Source organism: Hyperoodon ampullatus (assembly GCF_949752795.1).
Source record: "Hyperoodon ampullatus genome assembly, chromosome: 1".
NCBI classification, from domain to species: Eukaryota; Metazoa; Chordata; class Mammalia; order Artiodactyla; family Ziphiidae; genus Hyperoodon; species Hyperoodon ampullatus.
Genome location: NC_136914.1, coordinates 137,753,789 through 137,773,666, shown reverse-complemented (window position 1 = coordinate 137,773,666; position 19,878 = coordinate 137,753,789). Strand labels below are relative to the sequence as shown.

Genomic DNA, 19,878 nt, shown 5'->3' with positions numbered 1-19,878 from the left:
TGGTAATTGTGGTGTGGTTGTGTAGCAAAATGTCCTTTTTCTGGGGAAACAGATGACAAGATGAAGTGTCATGAGGCCTGCAGCCTATGTCTGAATGTTTGGCGCAAGGGAAGAATGTGTATGTAACATAAAGAGAGATGGAATGGGTGTAGCAAGACACTAAGAGTTTTCTGGGTGAGAGGAAAATAAGTGTTCATTATACAGCTCTTTCCTTTTTATGGGTTTGAAAATTTCTAAAAATAAAAAAAATACAAAACCCACGATAAACAATTTCTCATAGTGATTGAGAGTAGAGCTCATCTGCAACCCAGTTCTGTTACTTCCTAGAGGTGGAACCCTAAGCAAGTTAGTTAACTACTCTGTTTTTCAGTTTTTTCATCTTTAAAATGGGTTTTCGTTGTTTCTTCCTCCTAAACTCATTTACACTTTTTAACTTTACCTCACCACTTATGAATTAATTCATATCCATACCAGAGGAAAAGGCAAATAAATGTATGTCTTCCCTCTCTCTTTATATGAAAGCAAACATATTTCCAAGACACTTTTAACTTTCATAAGGCTTGCAATTCAAACTAAGAAACAACTCATTGCTTTAACACAAAAAAATAAGATTTAGTCTTGATAATGGAATTGCAAAGAACAACACAATTCACAAATCATATAGGTATCTGTGTGATGCAATTGAAACAACGCTGGGCTCAGTATAGCAAGGAGAAGGTGTGAGTCTAAGTTCTGGCTTTAATTAGTGTACAATTTTGAGCGAGCCAATAACCTCTCATGGGTTTCAGCTTCATTACAAATAAAATAAGAGGTTAAAGCAGATTTCTCTGGTACTCCAGTCCTAAGATACTCTAATATACTACAAATAACAGTAGGTTTTCTTCTCTTGCTTCTTGTATGTTCTAAGTTTCTTTTTGACCCTTCTTCTTTACATCATACTTCAGGTGTGTTAATCTTCACTATATTCCTAGTCTAAATCTCTCTCCTTCCCACTTGCCCTACCCCCTACCTCTACCTCACCCTGGCACTAATGTTAGGGGCTACTATCATGAGATGATTTTTATTTGAAATTTAGCACAATTGATACAATCAGTTGACAATTAATTAGCTAGGTCCACGAGGCAAAAACTCAGGTAGTATCTACTCTTAAGCTGTGAAATTCTGTAAAATTTTGAATTTTAAATATAATTAAAACCCCCTTACTTCCTTCCTGGTTCTTATAGCAGCATCTTGCGCAAGCCGAGAAACCGTTTCTTTCATTTTCTCTATATCTTCTTCTTTTTGCTTCTCCTCAAGCAGAGCCTTCAGAAAACAGTAATTTGATGTTATTATAGGTCACATCATTATTAATAGAGATTATGTAATAAATGGGTAAAAACCTAATCACTTTCTTGAAAGCATACCTCTTATGCGAAACTTCTGAGACATCTCCACTTTGAGATCTTGCCTAAGTTATGAATGATATTTATTTTCCTTAACCTCCTCACCTGACCTTGTCCTAAATAAAAATTTATTCTTTTCCTTTGATATTTGTTTCAGCCAGTACCATCACTCTTCTAATCTCTAAGGCTGGGAATTTAGGATTATTTTTTAATTTTCTTTCTCCTTCATTCCTTATGGAAAATAATCAAATCTAAATACTATATTCTTGGAAAAATCTCTTAGATTTCCCTTTCTTTCCATTATTTGGTTTTATTCAAATTATGTCCCTTGTCACCTCATACCTCCATCACTGTAGACACCACCTACTTCCTCTCCATGAAATTTCTAACCAACCAATCATTTTCATCTCACCTAAAAAATACTCTTATAAGCCTAGTTCTGTTGTCAGTCACATCCCATTTCTTTGCTTCCCTGTGGAGCAAAACTCCTCTAAAGTCTGCACTTGCTCATTTCCAGAAGTTTCTGTTATGTTCACTCTAATCAGGCTTTCACTGTCCATGATCTCTATACTGCTAACCCATGAGAGTCAATTTTGCGTAATTATCTTATTGATCTGTCAAGCAGCACTTGAGATAATGGATTACTTTCTTTTCCTTGTTTTACCTTCTATACTTGGCTTTTAGCGCACCCTAGTATTGGTTTTCCTCTTAACTCATTGATTATTCCTTTTGAGTCTGCAATGCCGTTTCTTCCTCTTCTCCTGAACCTCTTTATTATCGAACTACCCAAGTCTTAGTCCTTGGTCCTTTTCTCTATCCACATACACCCCTTGGTGGTCTAATCCAATCTTGCGGTTTTAAATACCATTTATATGCTGACAAGTCCCAAGTTTACATGTCTAGTTCAAATATCTTCCTGAGCCTGGAACTCCTCCAATTTTAGGTTTGAATGAATCTTTTTTCTTTCTTTTTATAAATGTCATTACAGAGTAAGCGGCTCTGAGTTCTGATCCCACTATCTTGCAAAGATACCATACACATTCCTATCTCTGTTTTTGTTGTTTAATAAATTTCCTCCTACTTAAATAGGTAAGCTAGGGAGAAGTAATAGCTGTTTTGATATAACAATCTTGTCATGGAGAATGGGACAATGGGAAAAAGGGAAGTTTCATAAGAAACTAAGGTAAGGTTGTACTTCATACCTGTTTGTATGATTGGTTAAGAGAACTTGACTTCTTGGAACAAGCAACTGAAGGTGGGAACCCTCTGGCAATTAAGCAGTAAGTCAAGAGGGAACTTAATACTGTAGGCATAAACAGGCAATTTACAGTTCAAGTCCAATTTGTGGACTTGAGACTTGGATGAGAAGATTTAAGGGACAGGAATGAGTATTATTACTACTAACTTCTCTGTCCATTGTGCTCCACACAAAATATTCATCTTTATGACCTCATGTTAAGAATGCTCATAGGCTTCGGAGGAGAGAGAGAAACAATTCTCCCTGCTCATAATTTTTCTAGTTAACTGAGCCGTTTAGAGGAATTCCCAAGCATATTATGTATTTTGTGCCTTTCATCCAGTCTAAAAGATCACAAAAGGGAATAGTATCTGAAAGGTATAAAAAGCACCTTAGCATTCCCACAGCTTAGATTTGGATAACTGTTTCTTTTTTATTTCTTAGTAGCTTCTTACCATGCAACTTATAGCTTGTTTTGTTTTTAATAGCTCTCTTGGAAAACCATCTATCATGTAAAAAAGAAAACATAAATAAAACAAAGTATTTCCTTTGTAATCCCCATACGTCTCAGTGGAGTACTATGCACACACTAGGAATTCAATAAATATTGATTAAATGAAATAATAATTTAATGATTGCTTTGTAAGGGAGCCAGCAACATTAAAAACAAACCTATTTTGTGACTTCTATAAACTAAATACCATTAAAGAAAGTGGTAAAAGACAAAAGATGTGATATGTAGTAGCATAGTAATCACAATTTTTAGAGGGTTAAAAAAAAAAGAGCAGTGACATGAAGGCTCCAGTTAATAAATCTTTATAGTTAATTTAATTCCTGTCAATTAAGCTTCTGCTCTATTAGAGTAATTGTGTAAGTAATGAAGGCGAAATAAAGATTAATAAGATTCATCTGATTCAAGTGACTAAAATATAGAGTATACATACTGCAGTAAGTACTTTAACAGATTTTTTTTTGAAAGTATAAGACTACAGGGGATGAAGATTAGTTACACAAGGATTGGCGACATAAAAAACGTCTAATAAAAGTTTTAGGAGAGGGTTGACATTTTATCATATTTTATGATGTTAAGTCTTAACATCAAGAATGTATCAATAGTATGTCTATTAATGGTGAGCAATTTCATTTTTATGCGTTAATTCTGTAGTTACTGATTCCCTTACTATCAGGTCATATGGGGGAATGTTCAGTATTTCATTATTTTATTTATTATCTATTTATTATTATTTATAAATGTGGTTACTAGTTTTCTTACCTGATTTTTTTGAAGGTTAGCTTCTTCTAGGAGTTGCATGCTATTTCTGGCTCTTACAATAGCTTCGTATTTCTCATTTTCTAATTCATAGCACTTTGCTTGTAAGTCTCTGGTCTGTTTTTCCAAATGTATTTTTTCTGCTCTTAATTGGGTAGCTTCTTGGATTGTCACACATAACCTAAAAATTAATAGTAACGTTGAGAAAGTTAAATATTTTTAAAAAGGAGGGAGATAGGAGATTTACAGAGTATCTATTACAGGACAGGCATTATTCCAGTCACTTTCACATGTATCTTCTCATTTGATTCACACAAAAGTTCTGTAAAGTAGGTTTCATTATTTCCATTTAAAAGAATAACAAACAGACCCAGAGAGCTTAAACATTTAATTAAGGTCATATGAATAATGAGCAGTGGGGCTTAGACTGAGCCTAGATATTATGACTCTGATTATGTTACATTTTCTACACTTTCCTACTTATGTTAACTCATACTGTCTTATACAGTTACATGACAGTGTTATAAAGCAAACCCTTAAAGAATAAGTTGTTCTTTCTCTTTATATGGTCTTTTGTCTTTTAGTTTTTTGCTTGGCTCCCCTTTACTACTCTCTACCCAGGTAACCCATGTTAACTTACTGATGTATATCTTTGAATATTCTTCTCCACGTTCACAAAATCATATCTATGATATTTATATACACATACATATACACATAAATATACATACACAGTATATATACATCAATCCACAGGTTTTTAAACACAATTTTTTGTGTTATAAAAATTAAGATCATAGTATATACCCTTTTCTGCACTTGTTTTTTTTCATTCAATAACACCTTGTAAAAATCCCCTCAAGCAATACATCCAGAAGCTCTTTCCTTTCCTAGTCTGATGGATGCAACTTCTCCTCACTGTTAATTTGTATCTCCCTAATTACTGGAGAGTTTAGGAATATTTTAAAAGTTTGTTAGCCATGTGAACTGTCTTTCAATTTCCTCCTCATATCCTTTGCCTACTTTTTCCTGATGGCTTATTAACTTTGCTTGTTCCTTTATAAGAACTTTTTGAATATTAAGATATTTAACCCTCAGTCTGTTCTGTACGCTGCAAATATTTTTTCCCAAATCTACTTTTTTGTTGTGGCCTATTGATTCTATTTAGGAAATCTTTATTACACTAAAAATGTTCACTTGAATACAGCTAAATTTGACTATTTTTTTCAACATCTGGGATTTCAGTTTTTATAAAGATGATCTCATTTATCCATAGATGGTTAATGTAAGCTCCTAGATTTCCTAAAAAAAATGTTATGACTTTAATATTTTTACCTGTAAATCTTTAATCAATCTAGAATTTACTTCTGAATGTGCTATAAGACAGGAGTCCAATTTAACTTTCTTCCAGATTGATAGCTAGTTGTATGAGTACCATTAGTAACCGATGAATTGAAATAACCCCTTATACCTAAAATGTGCAAATATCATGATTTACTTATAGATTGTCATGATTCACTGATCTATTTGTCTAGTCTAGGCCCAAGTCATATTAACTTGATTATAGTGGCTTTATAATATGTCCTGATATGTTTTGGTAAGACAGTTCTTCCTTTGCATTACATATGTTTCTTTGGTTTTTTTTCAGGCATTTCTTTTCTAAGTGGTGGCATGAGAAGCCATAATGAACGTAACTGTATTTTCATTGTCACCCTTGCATTTCCCAGCTTTTACATCACACATTTAGCTGTCCTATTATTTGCCATATTTAGGTTTATTAATGTTGTACCTCTTTCAAAATGATGATTTATTTTTTCATTAAATAAGGCCCTCTTTATTCTATTTACTGCTTTTACCATTAAACCCTACCTTATGTAATATTAATATTGTCATTCCTGCTTTCCTTTTGTTTACAGCTGTTAATATTCTCCACTAACACCTTTATTTTAAATTGAAAACAAATCTTCTTCATCTTTCCTTTCTTGATACCTTTGTTCTAGCTCATTTACTCTTTTAGGTATTTTCTAAAATAACACATTACTAGGCTTTAATCAAAATCTGCAGGTCTCTGCTTTTTAATGGAATACAGTCCTTTCATACTTTAATGATTTACATATATGACATTCTTCATTCCATCTTACTTTGGTTAAAGCACTGTGGTAGAAGATGAAGCAATCTCTACCTCTCCCACAGAGGTATAGGACATCTGGCACTTTACTAGCACCAGTTCACCCATTCACTTCACCATGGCCTCTTGGGGGCCAGGCAGAGGAGGTGGACTCATGAAGGGTTTACGCCATCTTCATCTCCCAAGAGTCCATGTGTCTCAACAGGGCAAGCTTTGTTTAGGACTCTGTGAATTCCAATCTTCAGTCAAGGCACTCTGACACTCACCTCCAGGCTTCACAACCACACATGTCAGAAAAAGCCTTGCAACTAAAGGATTTACATGTATTTAACAGTCCATCGGTTGCAGCAACCATGTGGCTCTGAAAAGTCACACTGGTGTTAGGGGTGGAGTTATAGGAAAGTAGATTCAGATCATCAGCTTCATAATTTAACGGTTTCCATAATTTTATAACATAAAAGACGTATTACGCCTGTTATTATTCTCATAAAGCACTTCTATATCCTCTACAGCCAAATCCTATATGAATCCTTTCTTCCAACTTACTAAAGCTGGGCCAAGTTCCCACTCTATAATAATAGCAACAACAACGATAATAGCAAACACTTGTAAGAACATTCTTTGTGCTAGGTACTTTACATATATTAAAGAAAACATAATCCTCAATATCTTCAATGATGCTATGAAACAGGTTATAGCATTAGCCTGTGAGGTAGGATATGAGATTATATCATATAAATTATGAGGTAGGTTAAATCATTGTATTTATTTTATAGATAGAGAAACTGAAGAACAAAAAGGGTAAGCAAGGTGCCCAAGGTTATTGATCTAGTTACTGGTGAAGCTGGAGTTTGAACTCAGTCAGTTTGGGTCCAGAGTCAGTGTTCCTAACAAATATGCTATACTGCCAAATAGAAACTTCCACCTAAGGATATCCACTCTCGCCACTATTATTCAAAGCAGTTTTGGAACTCCTAGCCATGGCAATCAGAGAAGAAAAAGAAATAAAAGGAATCCAAATTGGAAAAGAAGAATTAAAAATGTCACTGTTTGCAGATGACATGATACTATAGATAGAAAATCCTAAAGACGCCACCAGAAAACTACTAGAGCTAATAGATGAATTTGGTAAAGTTGCAGGATACAAAATTAATGCACAGAAATCTCTTGCATTCCTATACACTAATGAAGAAAAATCTGAAAGAGAAATTAAGGAAACACTCCCATTTACCATTGCAACAACAACAACAAAATACCTAGGAATAAACCTACCTAAGGAGGTAAAAGACATGTACTCAGAAAACTATAGGACACTGATGAAAGAAAGCAAAGATGATGCAAACAGATGGAGAGATATACCATGTTCTTGGATTGGAAGAATCAACAGTGTGAAAATGACTGTACTATCCAAAGCAACCTACAGATTCAATGCAATCCCTATTAAGTTACCAACAGCATTTTTCACTGAACTAGAACAAAAAATTTTACAATTTGTATGGAAACACAAAAGACACTGAATAGCCAAAGCAATCTTGAGAAAGAAAAACGGAGCTGGAGGAATCAGCCTCCCTGACTTCAGGCTATACTGAAGCCTGAAGCTACACAAAGCTATACAAAGCTACAGTAATCAAAACAGTACAGTACTGGCACAAAAACAGAAATATAGATCAATTCAACAGTACAGAAAGCCCAGAGATAAACCCACGCACCTATGGTCGCCTAATCTATGACAAAGGAGGCAAGAATATACAATGGAGAAAAGACAGTCTATTCAATAAGTGGTGCTGGGAAACTGGACAGTTACATGTAAAAGAATAAAGCTAGAACACTCCCTAACACCACACACAAAAATAAACTCAAAATGGATTAAAGACCTAAATGTAAGACCAGACACTATAAAACGCTCACAGGAAAACAGGGAAGAACATTCTTTGACATGAATCACAGCAAGATCTTTTTTCACCTACCTCCTAGAGTAATGAAAATAAAAACAAAAATAAACAAATGGGACCTAATGAAACTTAAAAGCTTTTGCACAGCAAAGAAAACCATAAACGAGATGAAAAGACAACCCTCAGAATGGGAGACAATATTTGCAAATGAAGCAGCTGACAAGGGATTAATCTCCAAAACATACAAACAGCTCAATATCAAAAAAACAAACAACCCAATCAAAAAATGGGCAGAAGACCTCAATAGACATTTCTCCAAAGAAGACATACAGGTAGCCAAGAGACACATGAAAAAATGCTCAACATCGGGCTTCCCTGGTGGCGCAGTGGTTGAGAGTCCGCCTGCTGAGAGTCCGCCTGCTGATGCAGGGGACACGGGTTAGTGACCCAGTCTGGGAAGATCCCACATGCCATGGAGTGGCTGGGCCCGTGAGCTATGGGCTGCTGAGCCTGCGTGTCTGGAGCCTGTGCTCCGCAGCGGGAGAGGACACAGCACTGAGAGGCCTGCGTACTGCGCAAAAAAAAAAAAAAAAGCTCAATATCACTAATTATTAGAGAAATGCAGATCAAAACTACAATGAGGTATCACCTCACACCAGTCAGAATGGCCATCATCAAAAAATCTACATACAATACAGGCTGGAGAGGGAGTGGAGAAAAGGGAAGGAACCCTCTTGCACTGTTGGTGGGAATGTAAATTAATACAACCACTGTGGAAAACAGTATGAGGTTCCTTAAAAAACCAAAACTAGAACTACCATATGACCCAGCAATCCCACTCCTGGGCATATACCCTGAGAAAACCATAATTCAAAAAGGCACATGCACCCCAATGTTCATTGCAACACTATTTACAAAAGCCAGGTCACGGAAACAACTTAAATGTCCATCGATGGATGAATGGATAAAGAAGATGTGGTACATATATACAATGGAATATTATTCAGTCATAAAAAGGAACAAAACTGGGTCATTTGGAGAGATGTGGATGGACCTAGAGTCTGTCATACAGAGTGAATTAAGTCAGAAAGAGAAAACACAAATATCGTATATTAACTCATACATGTGGAATCTAGAAAATGGTACAGATGAACCTATTTTCAAGTCAGGAATAGAGACGTGGTGGACGTGGTGGGGGGAAGGGGGGGATGGATGAACTGGGAGATTGGGATTGACATATATACACTACTCTGTGTAAAACAGATAGCTAGTGGGAACCTGCTGCATGGTGCAGGGAGCTCAGCTTGGTGCTCTGTGGTGACCTAGATGGGTGGGATTGGGGGTGGGGTGGGAAGGAGGTCCAAGAGAGAGGGAATATATGTATACATATAGCTGATTCATACAGCAGAAACTAACACAATGTTGTAAAGCAACTCATACCCCAATGAGGAAAAAAAAAGAAACTTCCACCTAAATTACAACGATTCAGATCTACGTATCTATCTATAACTATATAGCAAGGCGCTGTCATTTCAAGTTAAGTTGGTGGTGAGGAAACATAACAAAACCCAGGGCACTGGAGGAAAGTCTGCATATTGAACATTATCACCTGCCAGACTCTTTCTTCAGGTTTTGGAATACACTCAGGCTTGTGCACTTCCAGCCCCAGCCCACGGCAAAAGACTGATGGATCCTACTCTGGAGAAATTGGCTCAAGAAAGAGCACCCTCAGATTCTGATATCTGGGGACTGCCCAAGGAAAAAGCCAGCTCACTGCCTAAACATAATATAGTAAGTGTGCCAGACTATAAGCCCACCTATACATACCTACCTACCTACCTACTTTTTGGTGTCTTACTTTTTTAAAAAATTGAGATATAATTGACATACAACATTACAGTCAACCCCCATATCTGTGGTTTCCACATTACAGGATTCAACCAACCAGGCTGAAAATATTAAAAAAAAATTTCCGAAAAGTAAAACTTAAATTTGCTGTGCACCAGCAACTATTTACATAGCATTTGTATTGTATTAGTAAGTAATCTAGACATGATTTAAAGTATACAGGAGGATGTGCATAGGTTATATACAAACACTGTATCATTTTATATAAGGGACTTGAACATCCACGGATTTTGGTATCCACAGGGGTCCTGGACCCAAAACCAAGTGGATACTGAGGGACAACTGTGTATTAGTTTCAGGCGAAAATATAATAATTCAGTATTTGCATATATTTTGAAATAATCACAATAAGTCAAGTTGATATCACCACATATACAATTACAATTTTTTTCTTGTGATGAGAACTTTTAAGATCTATTCTCTTAGCAACTTTCAAATATATAATACAGTATTATTAACTATAGTCACCATGCTGTATATTACATCCCTGTGATTCATTTCTTTTATAACTGGAAGTATGCACCTTTTGACCACCTTCATCTATTTCACCCACCCCTCCCCAATCCCTGCCTCTGGCAACCATCAATCTGCTCTCTGTATCTGTGAATTTGATTTTTAAAAACATGGAATGTTTCATGGATTTGAGTGTGGGTCATGCTTATTTTCTTTGTATATTCCAGTTTTTAGTATATGTGCTGGTGAAGTAGGCACTTTGGTGTCTTATTTTTAAATATCAATGGATAGAAAGGATCACCAAGCCTTTGGAAGGAAGACAGACAGGCACAACGAAAAAAGGAATGTTAGAGAAATCAGAGACAATGCAGATGGCAGAATAAAACCTTAAAAATATTTTAATATATTTTACTAAGAGATGATATAAAATTTATACTAAGATACTATAGAAAAAGAAACATTCAGAGGATAAGAAATGGCTCTTTAAAAAATTTATGATAGCTAAAATAAAATATTCAACAAATGGTTAGTTAGAAGAAAATTTAAAGGAACCCCCAAGAAAGGAGAAAATAAATGAAGAAATGGAAAATGGGAGAGAAAAAACAGGAAAATTAGGGAATCAATCCATTAGATCCAATATCCAGCTAACATTATAAGAAAAAATGAAAAAACAGAAAAAAAATTATTCAACAGAAAATCCCAAAATATTGCCAGAAGTGAAGAACATGAATTTCTATATTGAAATGTCCCCAGTAAAATGAATGAAGACATATTCTTATTAAATGTGCACATCTGCAATTGTAGAATATTAACTGTGGAGGTCGTGGGTGGATGATCCCACAAGTCTCTGGGACGGGGTCCACAGGGGTGGGGGAACAGGTCAAACATACAAAGCAGGAATTTCGAATGACAAAGGAATTTTTTTTCTGCAGCTGGAAGCTAAATAATATGAGGAAAATGTCAACATTTTAAGGAAAAATGATTTAAAACCTAGAATTTCCAACCTAGGATTCATTACTCACCCAAACTATCACCTTTAAAGGTAGAATAAAGATATTTCTAAACAATGTCTTAAAAAAATGTACCTTCCATGTGTACTCAGGAAGCTGAGGGAGAATGGTATCCGTTAAAATGGGAGCAGGGAGGTGGAGACAACAAATCACAGCAAGGAAAGAACAATGGTTTGAATTCTTAGTCTTATTGGCATATTCTTACCTTGAAAGAAACACCAAATTAAAAAATATGAAGAGGTAGTTTAAAGCAATTCTATTCATTTCACTCTGACCTTATTCAACAGAGAATATACAAATCAGCAGTCTTTCCCAGAGAACTGGTGTTCCCTAGAGATAATTCCCAGTACCCATGAATCATCTGAAAAGCAGGGAGGCAGAGGCCTTTTTTGGAAGATGGGAGAAAATGATTTATGCTTCTTAGGTGTTTGTGGCATTTGAAAGGATCACAAATAATAATTTTATAAATAAATAGTAAATATAATTTTAATAACTCAAATAGTAAGTATTTACTGAGGCCAAAGTGTCTTTGATTTTATGGAACAAAGATGGCCATTAAAAACAGCTTTTCCATAGCTGGTAGTTCCATTAGACAGGATATATTCACACCTAAAACACTGGCTGAACATTGCTTATAGACACATATCAACTACACTAATAATTCTGCTTTCTCTTATATAAAAATACAAGAGTTTTTTAAACTTTAAAATATAACTTTTTTAAATCATAATAGAAACAACATTAATTTAATAGCTCCAAGAGACAGCCAATGTAAAAATTTTCTTCTCAAAGGCAGCTAGCTGAATACTGAACTTTACAAAATATCCTTAGATTTTCTTACATATGCAGTAATCTCTCTTTAGGAAGCTTTCAGTTAGGTTATATTATAACTTTATACTAAAAGCAGAAAAAAAACAACAAAAATCTCAGAGACTTCAGTACTAAAAAGACAACTTAAAGCATCGATTAACAACTTGATTCCTTATGAAATACTATCAGAATCAAAGGAACTGAAATTTACATATTCAGATTTCACTATTTCAAGTCTCTAGCATTTATTTTCATAGCACATAATGCTACTAAAATAACAAATGAAAAATCTACAACCACAGACTTTTCTCTAAGGTTAACAAAAAAGTTCAAGAAAGCAGTCAAATAATCATTCAACTGTTGAAAAGTTTAGAAAAATGCAAAACAAAACCCAAAAAACCCTAGCACTTAAAAATTACATCTTTCATCAGAATCTCAAGTTAGTAGTTAAAATCAATTAGTTCTGAACCCACTGTGAGCAAAGAAATTAGTTTTATTAGCATTTTGGAGAACAAGAAACAGAAGCTCAGAGACACTAATTTTTTTCTGAACAAACAGTATTAGCCATGGATCTGTGACTAGAACTGAGATCTCAATTTTTGAGGTCCTCAGATCAGTAGACTATTTCTGAGTGTAACAGATTCCAATCATACAGAGTAGATTTTTCAGCTACAAACCATAATGTGATTTTATGTGCTCTAGTCACTGTATCTTTAATAGATTACAAATGACAATTTTCAAGTTCCTTAAGGGAATATCCAACAAGGACTAGAAAACAACAAAAGATTCTAGAATGAACATCTGCATTAAGACAGCAATTAAAGACAAAGTTACAGAATATATTTAAAAAGTAGCCCAGGGCTTCCCTGGTGGTGTAGTGGTTGGGAGTCTGCCTGCCGATGCAGGGGACACGGGTTCGTGTCCTGGTCTGGGAAGATCCCACATGCCGCGGAGCGGCTAGGCCCGTGAGACATGGCCACTGAGCCTGCGCGTCCAGAGCCTGTGCTCCACAACGGGAGAGGCCACAGCAGTGAGAGGCCCGCGTACAGCAAAAAAAAAAAAAAAAAAAAAAGTAGCTCAGACCTTCAAAGGTAACTGAAAATTTTTGTTCCATAAGACTCCAGGAAAAACATCTATAATGATTTCTCAAGTATTTCTCAGTAAGAAATGATTTTTCTGTATAATTTTTACCCAACTTCACTATTTTTTTTTCTGCTTTAAGATGAAAAGAACATTTCTGATTTGGGGATTAACTAAACTTGACTATTACTGTTTTGGAGAAAAGGCAAAGACAAAAATGATCTTTGAATATATGTTCAAAACACATGTTCAATCTTCTGAATATGATTTTTTTTAATAAACAATGTCCAGCAAATCAGATTTCAAACCTATGATTACAGTTTCTTTAGCATTTATAAAATATATATTCTAGACGATATCATAAATCATAAACAAACTCTAATGTGGAATAACATTTGAAGCTTATAGACTAGATGTATTTAGCAGTTTACCTTGTTTCTGATTGTTTTATACTAGACTGTAATTGCTGTAAGCGCCTATCTGATGCTTCCTCTCTTCCTTGGGCAGACACCATATCCTCCTCCTAGAAAATAAAGAAACTGGATGTTTACTTTTAGTTTGTCAAAATTCAATACATCATTAAACAGCATAAAGAAAAGTTCACTCTGTAAAGTTATTATATTGCTAGAATTTCATATGTAAGTTTAAAGCAATATCACTTTGGAAACAAACCATGCATATACTAAAAAAGGGGGAGGAGAACCTCACTATCAATTCTGTATTAGTAAAACAATAATCAAAACAGTCACTGCATATGGATTTCTATCAATATTCCAACTATTTCTATAGCACAAGTCTAAAAAAACAACGCAGGGATTTGTTGCAGATAATCTGCCCTCAGAATATGTTCTCTTAGCTAGGTTATGCTGTATTCTGTTATAATCATAGGATATTTCTACTTTAAATAGTGATGCTTTAAAATAAATTAATAGGTTTTATTTGTATCATCTCAAAAAAAAATTTCCTGTTCATCCTATCCTACCTTTTGTTGTGTTCTTCTATTGGCTTTTAGCTGTATCTCTTTGAATTATTTTTTAGTGGTTGCTCTAGAGACTGTAACTTGCATCTTTAACTTATCCCAATTTATTTAGTTAATATTAATTCAGAGAAAACACTGGAACCTTGCTACAGTGTATTTATTGCCGTGAAACATCCTAGGTTTTAGTGCCTTTGTTGTCATATAGTGTATGTGCATACTTTATAAATCCAGTCAAGTCTTTTAAGGTATTGACAAGAGAAAAGAAAACATAAATTATGTACATGTATTATTTCATATTTACAACTCCTGTTGCTCTTAATTTCTTCCTATATCTGAGTTGTCACCTGGTGTCATTTCCTTTCAGTCTAAAGAAATTCCTTCAGCAGTTTTTGAAGGACAGCTCTACTAAGCGACAAAATTTCCCAGTTTTTCTTTACCTAAAAATGCCTTTATTTTGCTCTCGTTTTTGAAGTACAGTTCCACTGGACATACCATTATTTATTTATTTATTTATTTATCTTTGGCTGTGTTGGGTCTTTGTTGCTGCGCACAGGCTTTCTCTAGTTGCAGTGAGCAGGGGCTACTCTTTGTTGCAGTGCACGGGCTTCTGATTGCGGTGGCTTCTCTTGTTGTGGAGCACAGGCTCTAGGCATGTGGGCTTCAGCAGTGCGGAGCATGGGCTCAGTGGTTGTGGCTCTCAGGCCCTAGAGCACTCAGGCTTCAGCAGTGGCTTCAGCAGGCTCTAGGCATGTGGGCTCAGTAGCTGCGGCGTGAGGGCTCCAGGGCGAGTGGGCTCAGTAGTTGTGGCTCGTGGGCTCTAGAGCACAGGCTCAGTAGTTGTGGCACAAGGGCTGAGTTGCTCTGCAGCATGTGGGATCTTCCCAGACCAAAGATTGAACCCACGTCCCCTCCACTGGCAGGCAGGTTCTTGACCACTGCGCCACCAGGGAAGTCCCTGGACATAGAATTCTTAATGAGCATTTTTTTCTGTCAGCACTTCAAATATATTACTTCAGTGTTTTCTGCTTCCACAATTTTTTGATGAGAGGTCAGCCATTATTCTTATCTCTGTTCCCTGTTCCTATTTTTCTGTTGCTGCTTTCAAGTTTTCTCTTTGTAATTGGCTGTCAGTGTTGTCATGATGTGTTTAAAGTGATTTTCTTTGTGTTTATTGTACTAAGGGTTCACTGAGTTTCTTGGATTTGCTAATGTTTTCCACCAAATTTTGGAAGTTTTCAGTCATTATTTCTTTAAACATCTTTTCTATCCCCTACTTCTGCAATTCCAATTACACTTCGACTGGCTTGCTTCATATTGTCCCACAGATCTCTGAGGTCTTGTTCATTTTTCTTTCATCTTTTAAACTCTATTCTTTGAACAGGAAAATTTCTATTGATCTGTTTTTAAGTTCATTGATTATTTCTTCTGCTCATTCCAATTAATTTTTGAGCCCATCTAATGAAATTTTTATTTGGGTTGATGTACTTTTAAACTCTAGAATTTCTATTTTTAAAATTATTTTCTAGTTCTCAATTAAACATTCTCTATCCATTCCTTCACTTATATCTTATTTTACTCTAATTTAAAAATAGATTTTCTTTAATTCCGTGAACATGTTTATAATAGCTTATTTGAAGCCTTTCTTTGCCCGCTAAATCCAACAGCTAAATCCAAACTCAATGAAAATGAGTTTCTATCAACTTCTTCTTCCTCCCCCTCCCCCACCAGTCATACTTTAGTGTCTAGTAAGTTTTGATTGAAAACTGGATAATAAAGATAACGAATCACAGTTTCTCTGGATTCTGTTTTGTTTTTTCGAAGATTAGCTTTTTTTTGTTCAGTTAGGCAATTATCTTACCTAGACTCAAACTCTGAAGTGTGTCCCCTATAGTGTGCAGCAGCTGGCATCTGTGATGAGTTCTTATTTCTTTCCACTGTTGCTCTTCTAACTAGGCTCCCAGGCAACTCACTGTGCCTGCATAATTTGAGGATCTGTCAAGATTTGGGCAGAGGTAGGGCTCATCCTCTTTGTGGCTTTGTCGCTTTTACAGACTCCCCTGTAATTTTCAGCTGCTCTGCCAGCTTTGGGCTCTGTCCACTAATACTTCAAACATTGATGCTTCAGCTTTTGGCTGCTCAAGTTGCACACATCTCGGGAACGCACTCAATTATAAAAAGCTGCAAAACCTAAACATCTAGTTCCATATAGCTCTATCTTCCAAGAGTAGATGTCTCTCAGGTCTCTGCCTACTTTTTCATTGGGTTTTCTGGGGATCCTCTCCAGCTCCCATGTGCATAGTTTGGTTGTCAGCCATGGATTTGGTCAGACTTTACATTCAGAATTTGGGTCTCAATTTTTTTGTGTGTGGTTCTCTTTCTGCCAATATTTCTTCTTTAAATTTTCAACTGCTTTTCTAGTCCTAAACTTTGGTCTTGGGTACTACTGTAAGAGCATATAAAGCTTTTGTTTTCCGAAGCCATAGCTGTGGGGATTAGGGAGAACTTTCAGGTCAGAAAGTTAAAAACTCATAATTCTTATCTCTTTCAGTGACTGTTTTTGGGTGCTCTGCAGTGTTTCAAAAAAACTTTATCCAATTTTTATAACTATTATCTATCAGAAGGTTTCCATAAGCCTTTCACAAGTCTACCATTATTGGAAATCTATAACCAACTTTTACAGACTAGGAAATAAGTCTTAGAAAAGTCACACAGCTAGTAAGTACCAGAGTTAGAATTTTAATAATTAGAATTAAAATAATTTAATAATTTTAATTTTAATAAAATAATAATAATCCATCTAAATTTAAAGACTGACCTTTCCTTGACACCTTCTTGAAACTTCCCCATTACACGTAAAAAGAGCCAGTCTTTTATGCCAACAAATAACACAAAATGTAGTATTAAACAAAACGTAGTATTAAATACTCCTTTTCCATCTACATATAACCAACTAACTAAAACTTGATCTTACATTAACATGCATTTCAGTAATGATGTGTTTAGGGATGATTATGATATTGTGATGTTTATTGACAGGGTACACTGAATAGAAATGAAGTTATTTCCAATGTTACAATTTAGCTTCCTAATTTCATATTTCATATTTTGAGGACAATAAAATGATTAATTCATTTTCCAGCAATCCTCTTTAACACCTAATCCAAAACAGATCAACAATAAAATACATATAAAACAAAGCTACAGGCATCTGTATCCAGTTGTCTTAGAAAAAGGAAGATACCTTCTTTTGCATCTGTCCTCGAAGATCTTCAGTCACTTTAGTTAACTCTTCCACCTTTGCTGCTGCAACTCTCAGATCTAACTTGGCTTGCCTAAAATACAAAGTAAACCAACAAACACTTTTCATAGACCATAAAAATTTTTTTAATTAGAAATCTAAATTTGATAAAATCAGTACCAACCACGATACACCTTAAAATGAATGTAAGGGATAAATACTGAAAGAGTCCTTTATGTCGAAGAGTGTGAAGAAGAAAAAATATAGCTGAAGGGATGAGTACAAAGTGGGAATCATTAATACTTTACTTGGATAAATTATGCTTTATACTCAAATAATTCAATAGATTTCTTGAAGAACTTTATCATCTTGATAAATTACCTAACAAGAATGTCAGTGCATTAAGTAGAATATAGTTATGTATATAATTTCCTGAACAGAGTTAGTGAAATATTGCTGATTGGTCTTTCTATGAAAATGAACCTAAGTTTCAACACCTTGATCATTCCTTAAACACCAGAAGTATGTATTATATAATCACTTAACATAATGAACTGAAACATTTGTCTCAAGATGGTCTAATATTTACTTTCTTCTGAGACTGAAGCTGCAAAGGACAAAAAGGACAAGTTTTTGAATGTTCTAGTAGTATCAAATAAGTTTCAATAACTTCTTGACTCCCCATAGAAAAAGATTTTCGAATAAAAAAATAAGACTTTCTGAAACATAAAAAAAAGAGTTTTAATATTATACCAATGAAACACTACGTGTAAAAACAGAACATGGGGATTATGGAAAAAAACATAGGGTTTTAGGAAGGAAGGTACTTTAGTGTAGGAACTCCCCATATTTGTTTCCTAATTATATTTTATGTATATAATATAAATATAAATCATATTAGTGCTGTTGAACCTAAAGAAATTATTTGATGCAAAACTCACAGCAAATGTTACTTCATTACTTTTGACTCTAACAATATTTATAATTACATAATTGGTTAGCATAAAAACAACAGGAAATAAAAAATCTAATAGCTAAAATGTATCAGGTAGTTATTAGTTTCCAGGAACTGTCCTAAATGCTTTGTAGACATCGTTTCACTTAACACAATACCTGTAAATAAGTACTATTATTATATCAAACTGAAGTCAAGAGAGTGAGGGTGACAGGTTTGCCAACTTGCCCAAGGATTCACAAACAAGAATGAAATTGGTATTTAAACCAAGTCCTCTATGATATACTGTCTACCAGAAAAAGTGATACCAATAATATTTCATACGATTAAGCACTTAAGAATATGCTTTGCTTTAAATGAACTGAATTTATAAAACTCTGAGTTTATTAGACATAAATTTTTTCTACTTGCAAAATGATTCACCAAATGACATAACAAAACCAAAAACAACTCCAAAACCACCTTACACTAATGGATGTAAAATCTAAGCTTAGAGACAATTTCAGGAGTGCATCTACTACATGAATCAATCAACAAATCTACCAGTTATAAAATTCCATATATTCTAAAAAGAAAAACTTAAGGAGTAATATTTTATATAGTAATGATAAAACTGAGCAACTTCTGAATAAGCAAAGCACCCACTCTGACTTGGCTTTCTTGCCTTCAGAAAGAGGATAATGCTTATTCTACTTATGTCATGGGGTTGCTGAAAACTTCAAAATAGATAATGTACATTAAAGTGCACTGTTAAATGTAAACAAATGTAAGATCAGAGCATGATTAAAGACAAAAATTGTTAGAGCCACAGTGGGAATGATGTGCAATATGGGAGAATCCTAGGGTCAGGAACCCAGTTCTGTCACTAACCAGTGATGTGGCTTAATGCAATTCACTTGACCACAAGACTGTCTCAGTGGTCTCATCTCCAACAACAGGGAGGTGGATAAGATAATCTGCCCAAACAAAAACTCTATAGTAGATGGTTTCCTGATTTCTATCTAATCTGCCTAATGATTCTACTTCTAAATTGTCCCTCAGTTGTGTAATCCATTTCCACTTCCATGGCCCAACCATTGGCCTCATCATTATTTCCCAGGACTATTCCAATAGATTCCAAACTGATCTTTTACTGCTGGTATTCTCTTTAATTCATCCTCTATAATGCATCCTATCTGCAAAAAAAAAAAAAAAAAAGTTATCTGATGATAAAAAATTCTTTTTTTAAAAAAAATTTATTTATTTTTGGCTGTGTTGGGTCTTCGCTGCTGCACGTGGGCTCTCTCTAGTTGCAGCGAATGGGGGCTACTCTTTGTTACAGTGTGTAGGCTTCTCATTGTGGTGGCTTCTCTTGTTGCGGAGCATGGGCTCTAGGCGTGCGGGCTCCATAGTTGTGGCTCACGGGCTCTAGAGTGCAGGCTGAGCAGCTGTAGCTCATGGGCTCAGTTGCTCCGCAGCATGTGGGATCTTCTTGGACCAGGGCTCAAACCTGTGTCCCCTGCATTGGCAGGCGGATTCTTAACCACTGTGCCACCT

The 19,878-nt window shown here is 35.2% G+C and overlaps 1 protein-coding gene across 1 annotated transcript in view; it reads right to left on the bottom strand.

Annotated features, from left to right (window-relative positions):
- The window catches only part of SCLT1 (sodium channel and clathrin linker 1), a gene marked incomplete at both ends in the record, with an annotated part of 272,227 nt that overhangs the window by 107,052 nt on the left and 145,297 nt on the right, over positions 1–19,878 (bottom strand). The window contains 4 exons of the mRNA XM_079719413.1: positions 1,204–1,302; positions 3,893–4,070; positions 13,602–13,693; positions 17,391–17,481. Of these exons, the coding sequence (XP_079575539.1) occupies positions 1,204–1,302; positions 3,893–4,070; positions 13,602–13,693; positions 17,391–17,481 (460 nt within the window). The remainder of the gene's footprint in view (positions 1–1,203; positions 1,303–3,892; positions 4,071–13,601; positions 13,694–17,390; positions 17,482–19,878) is intronic.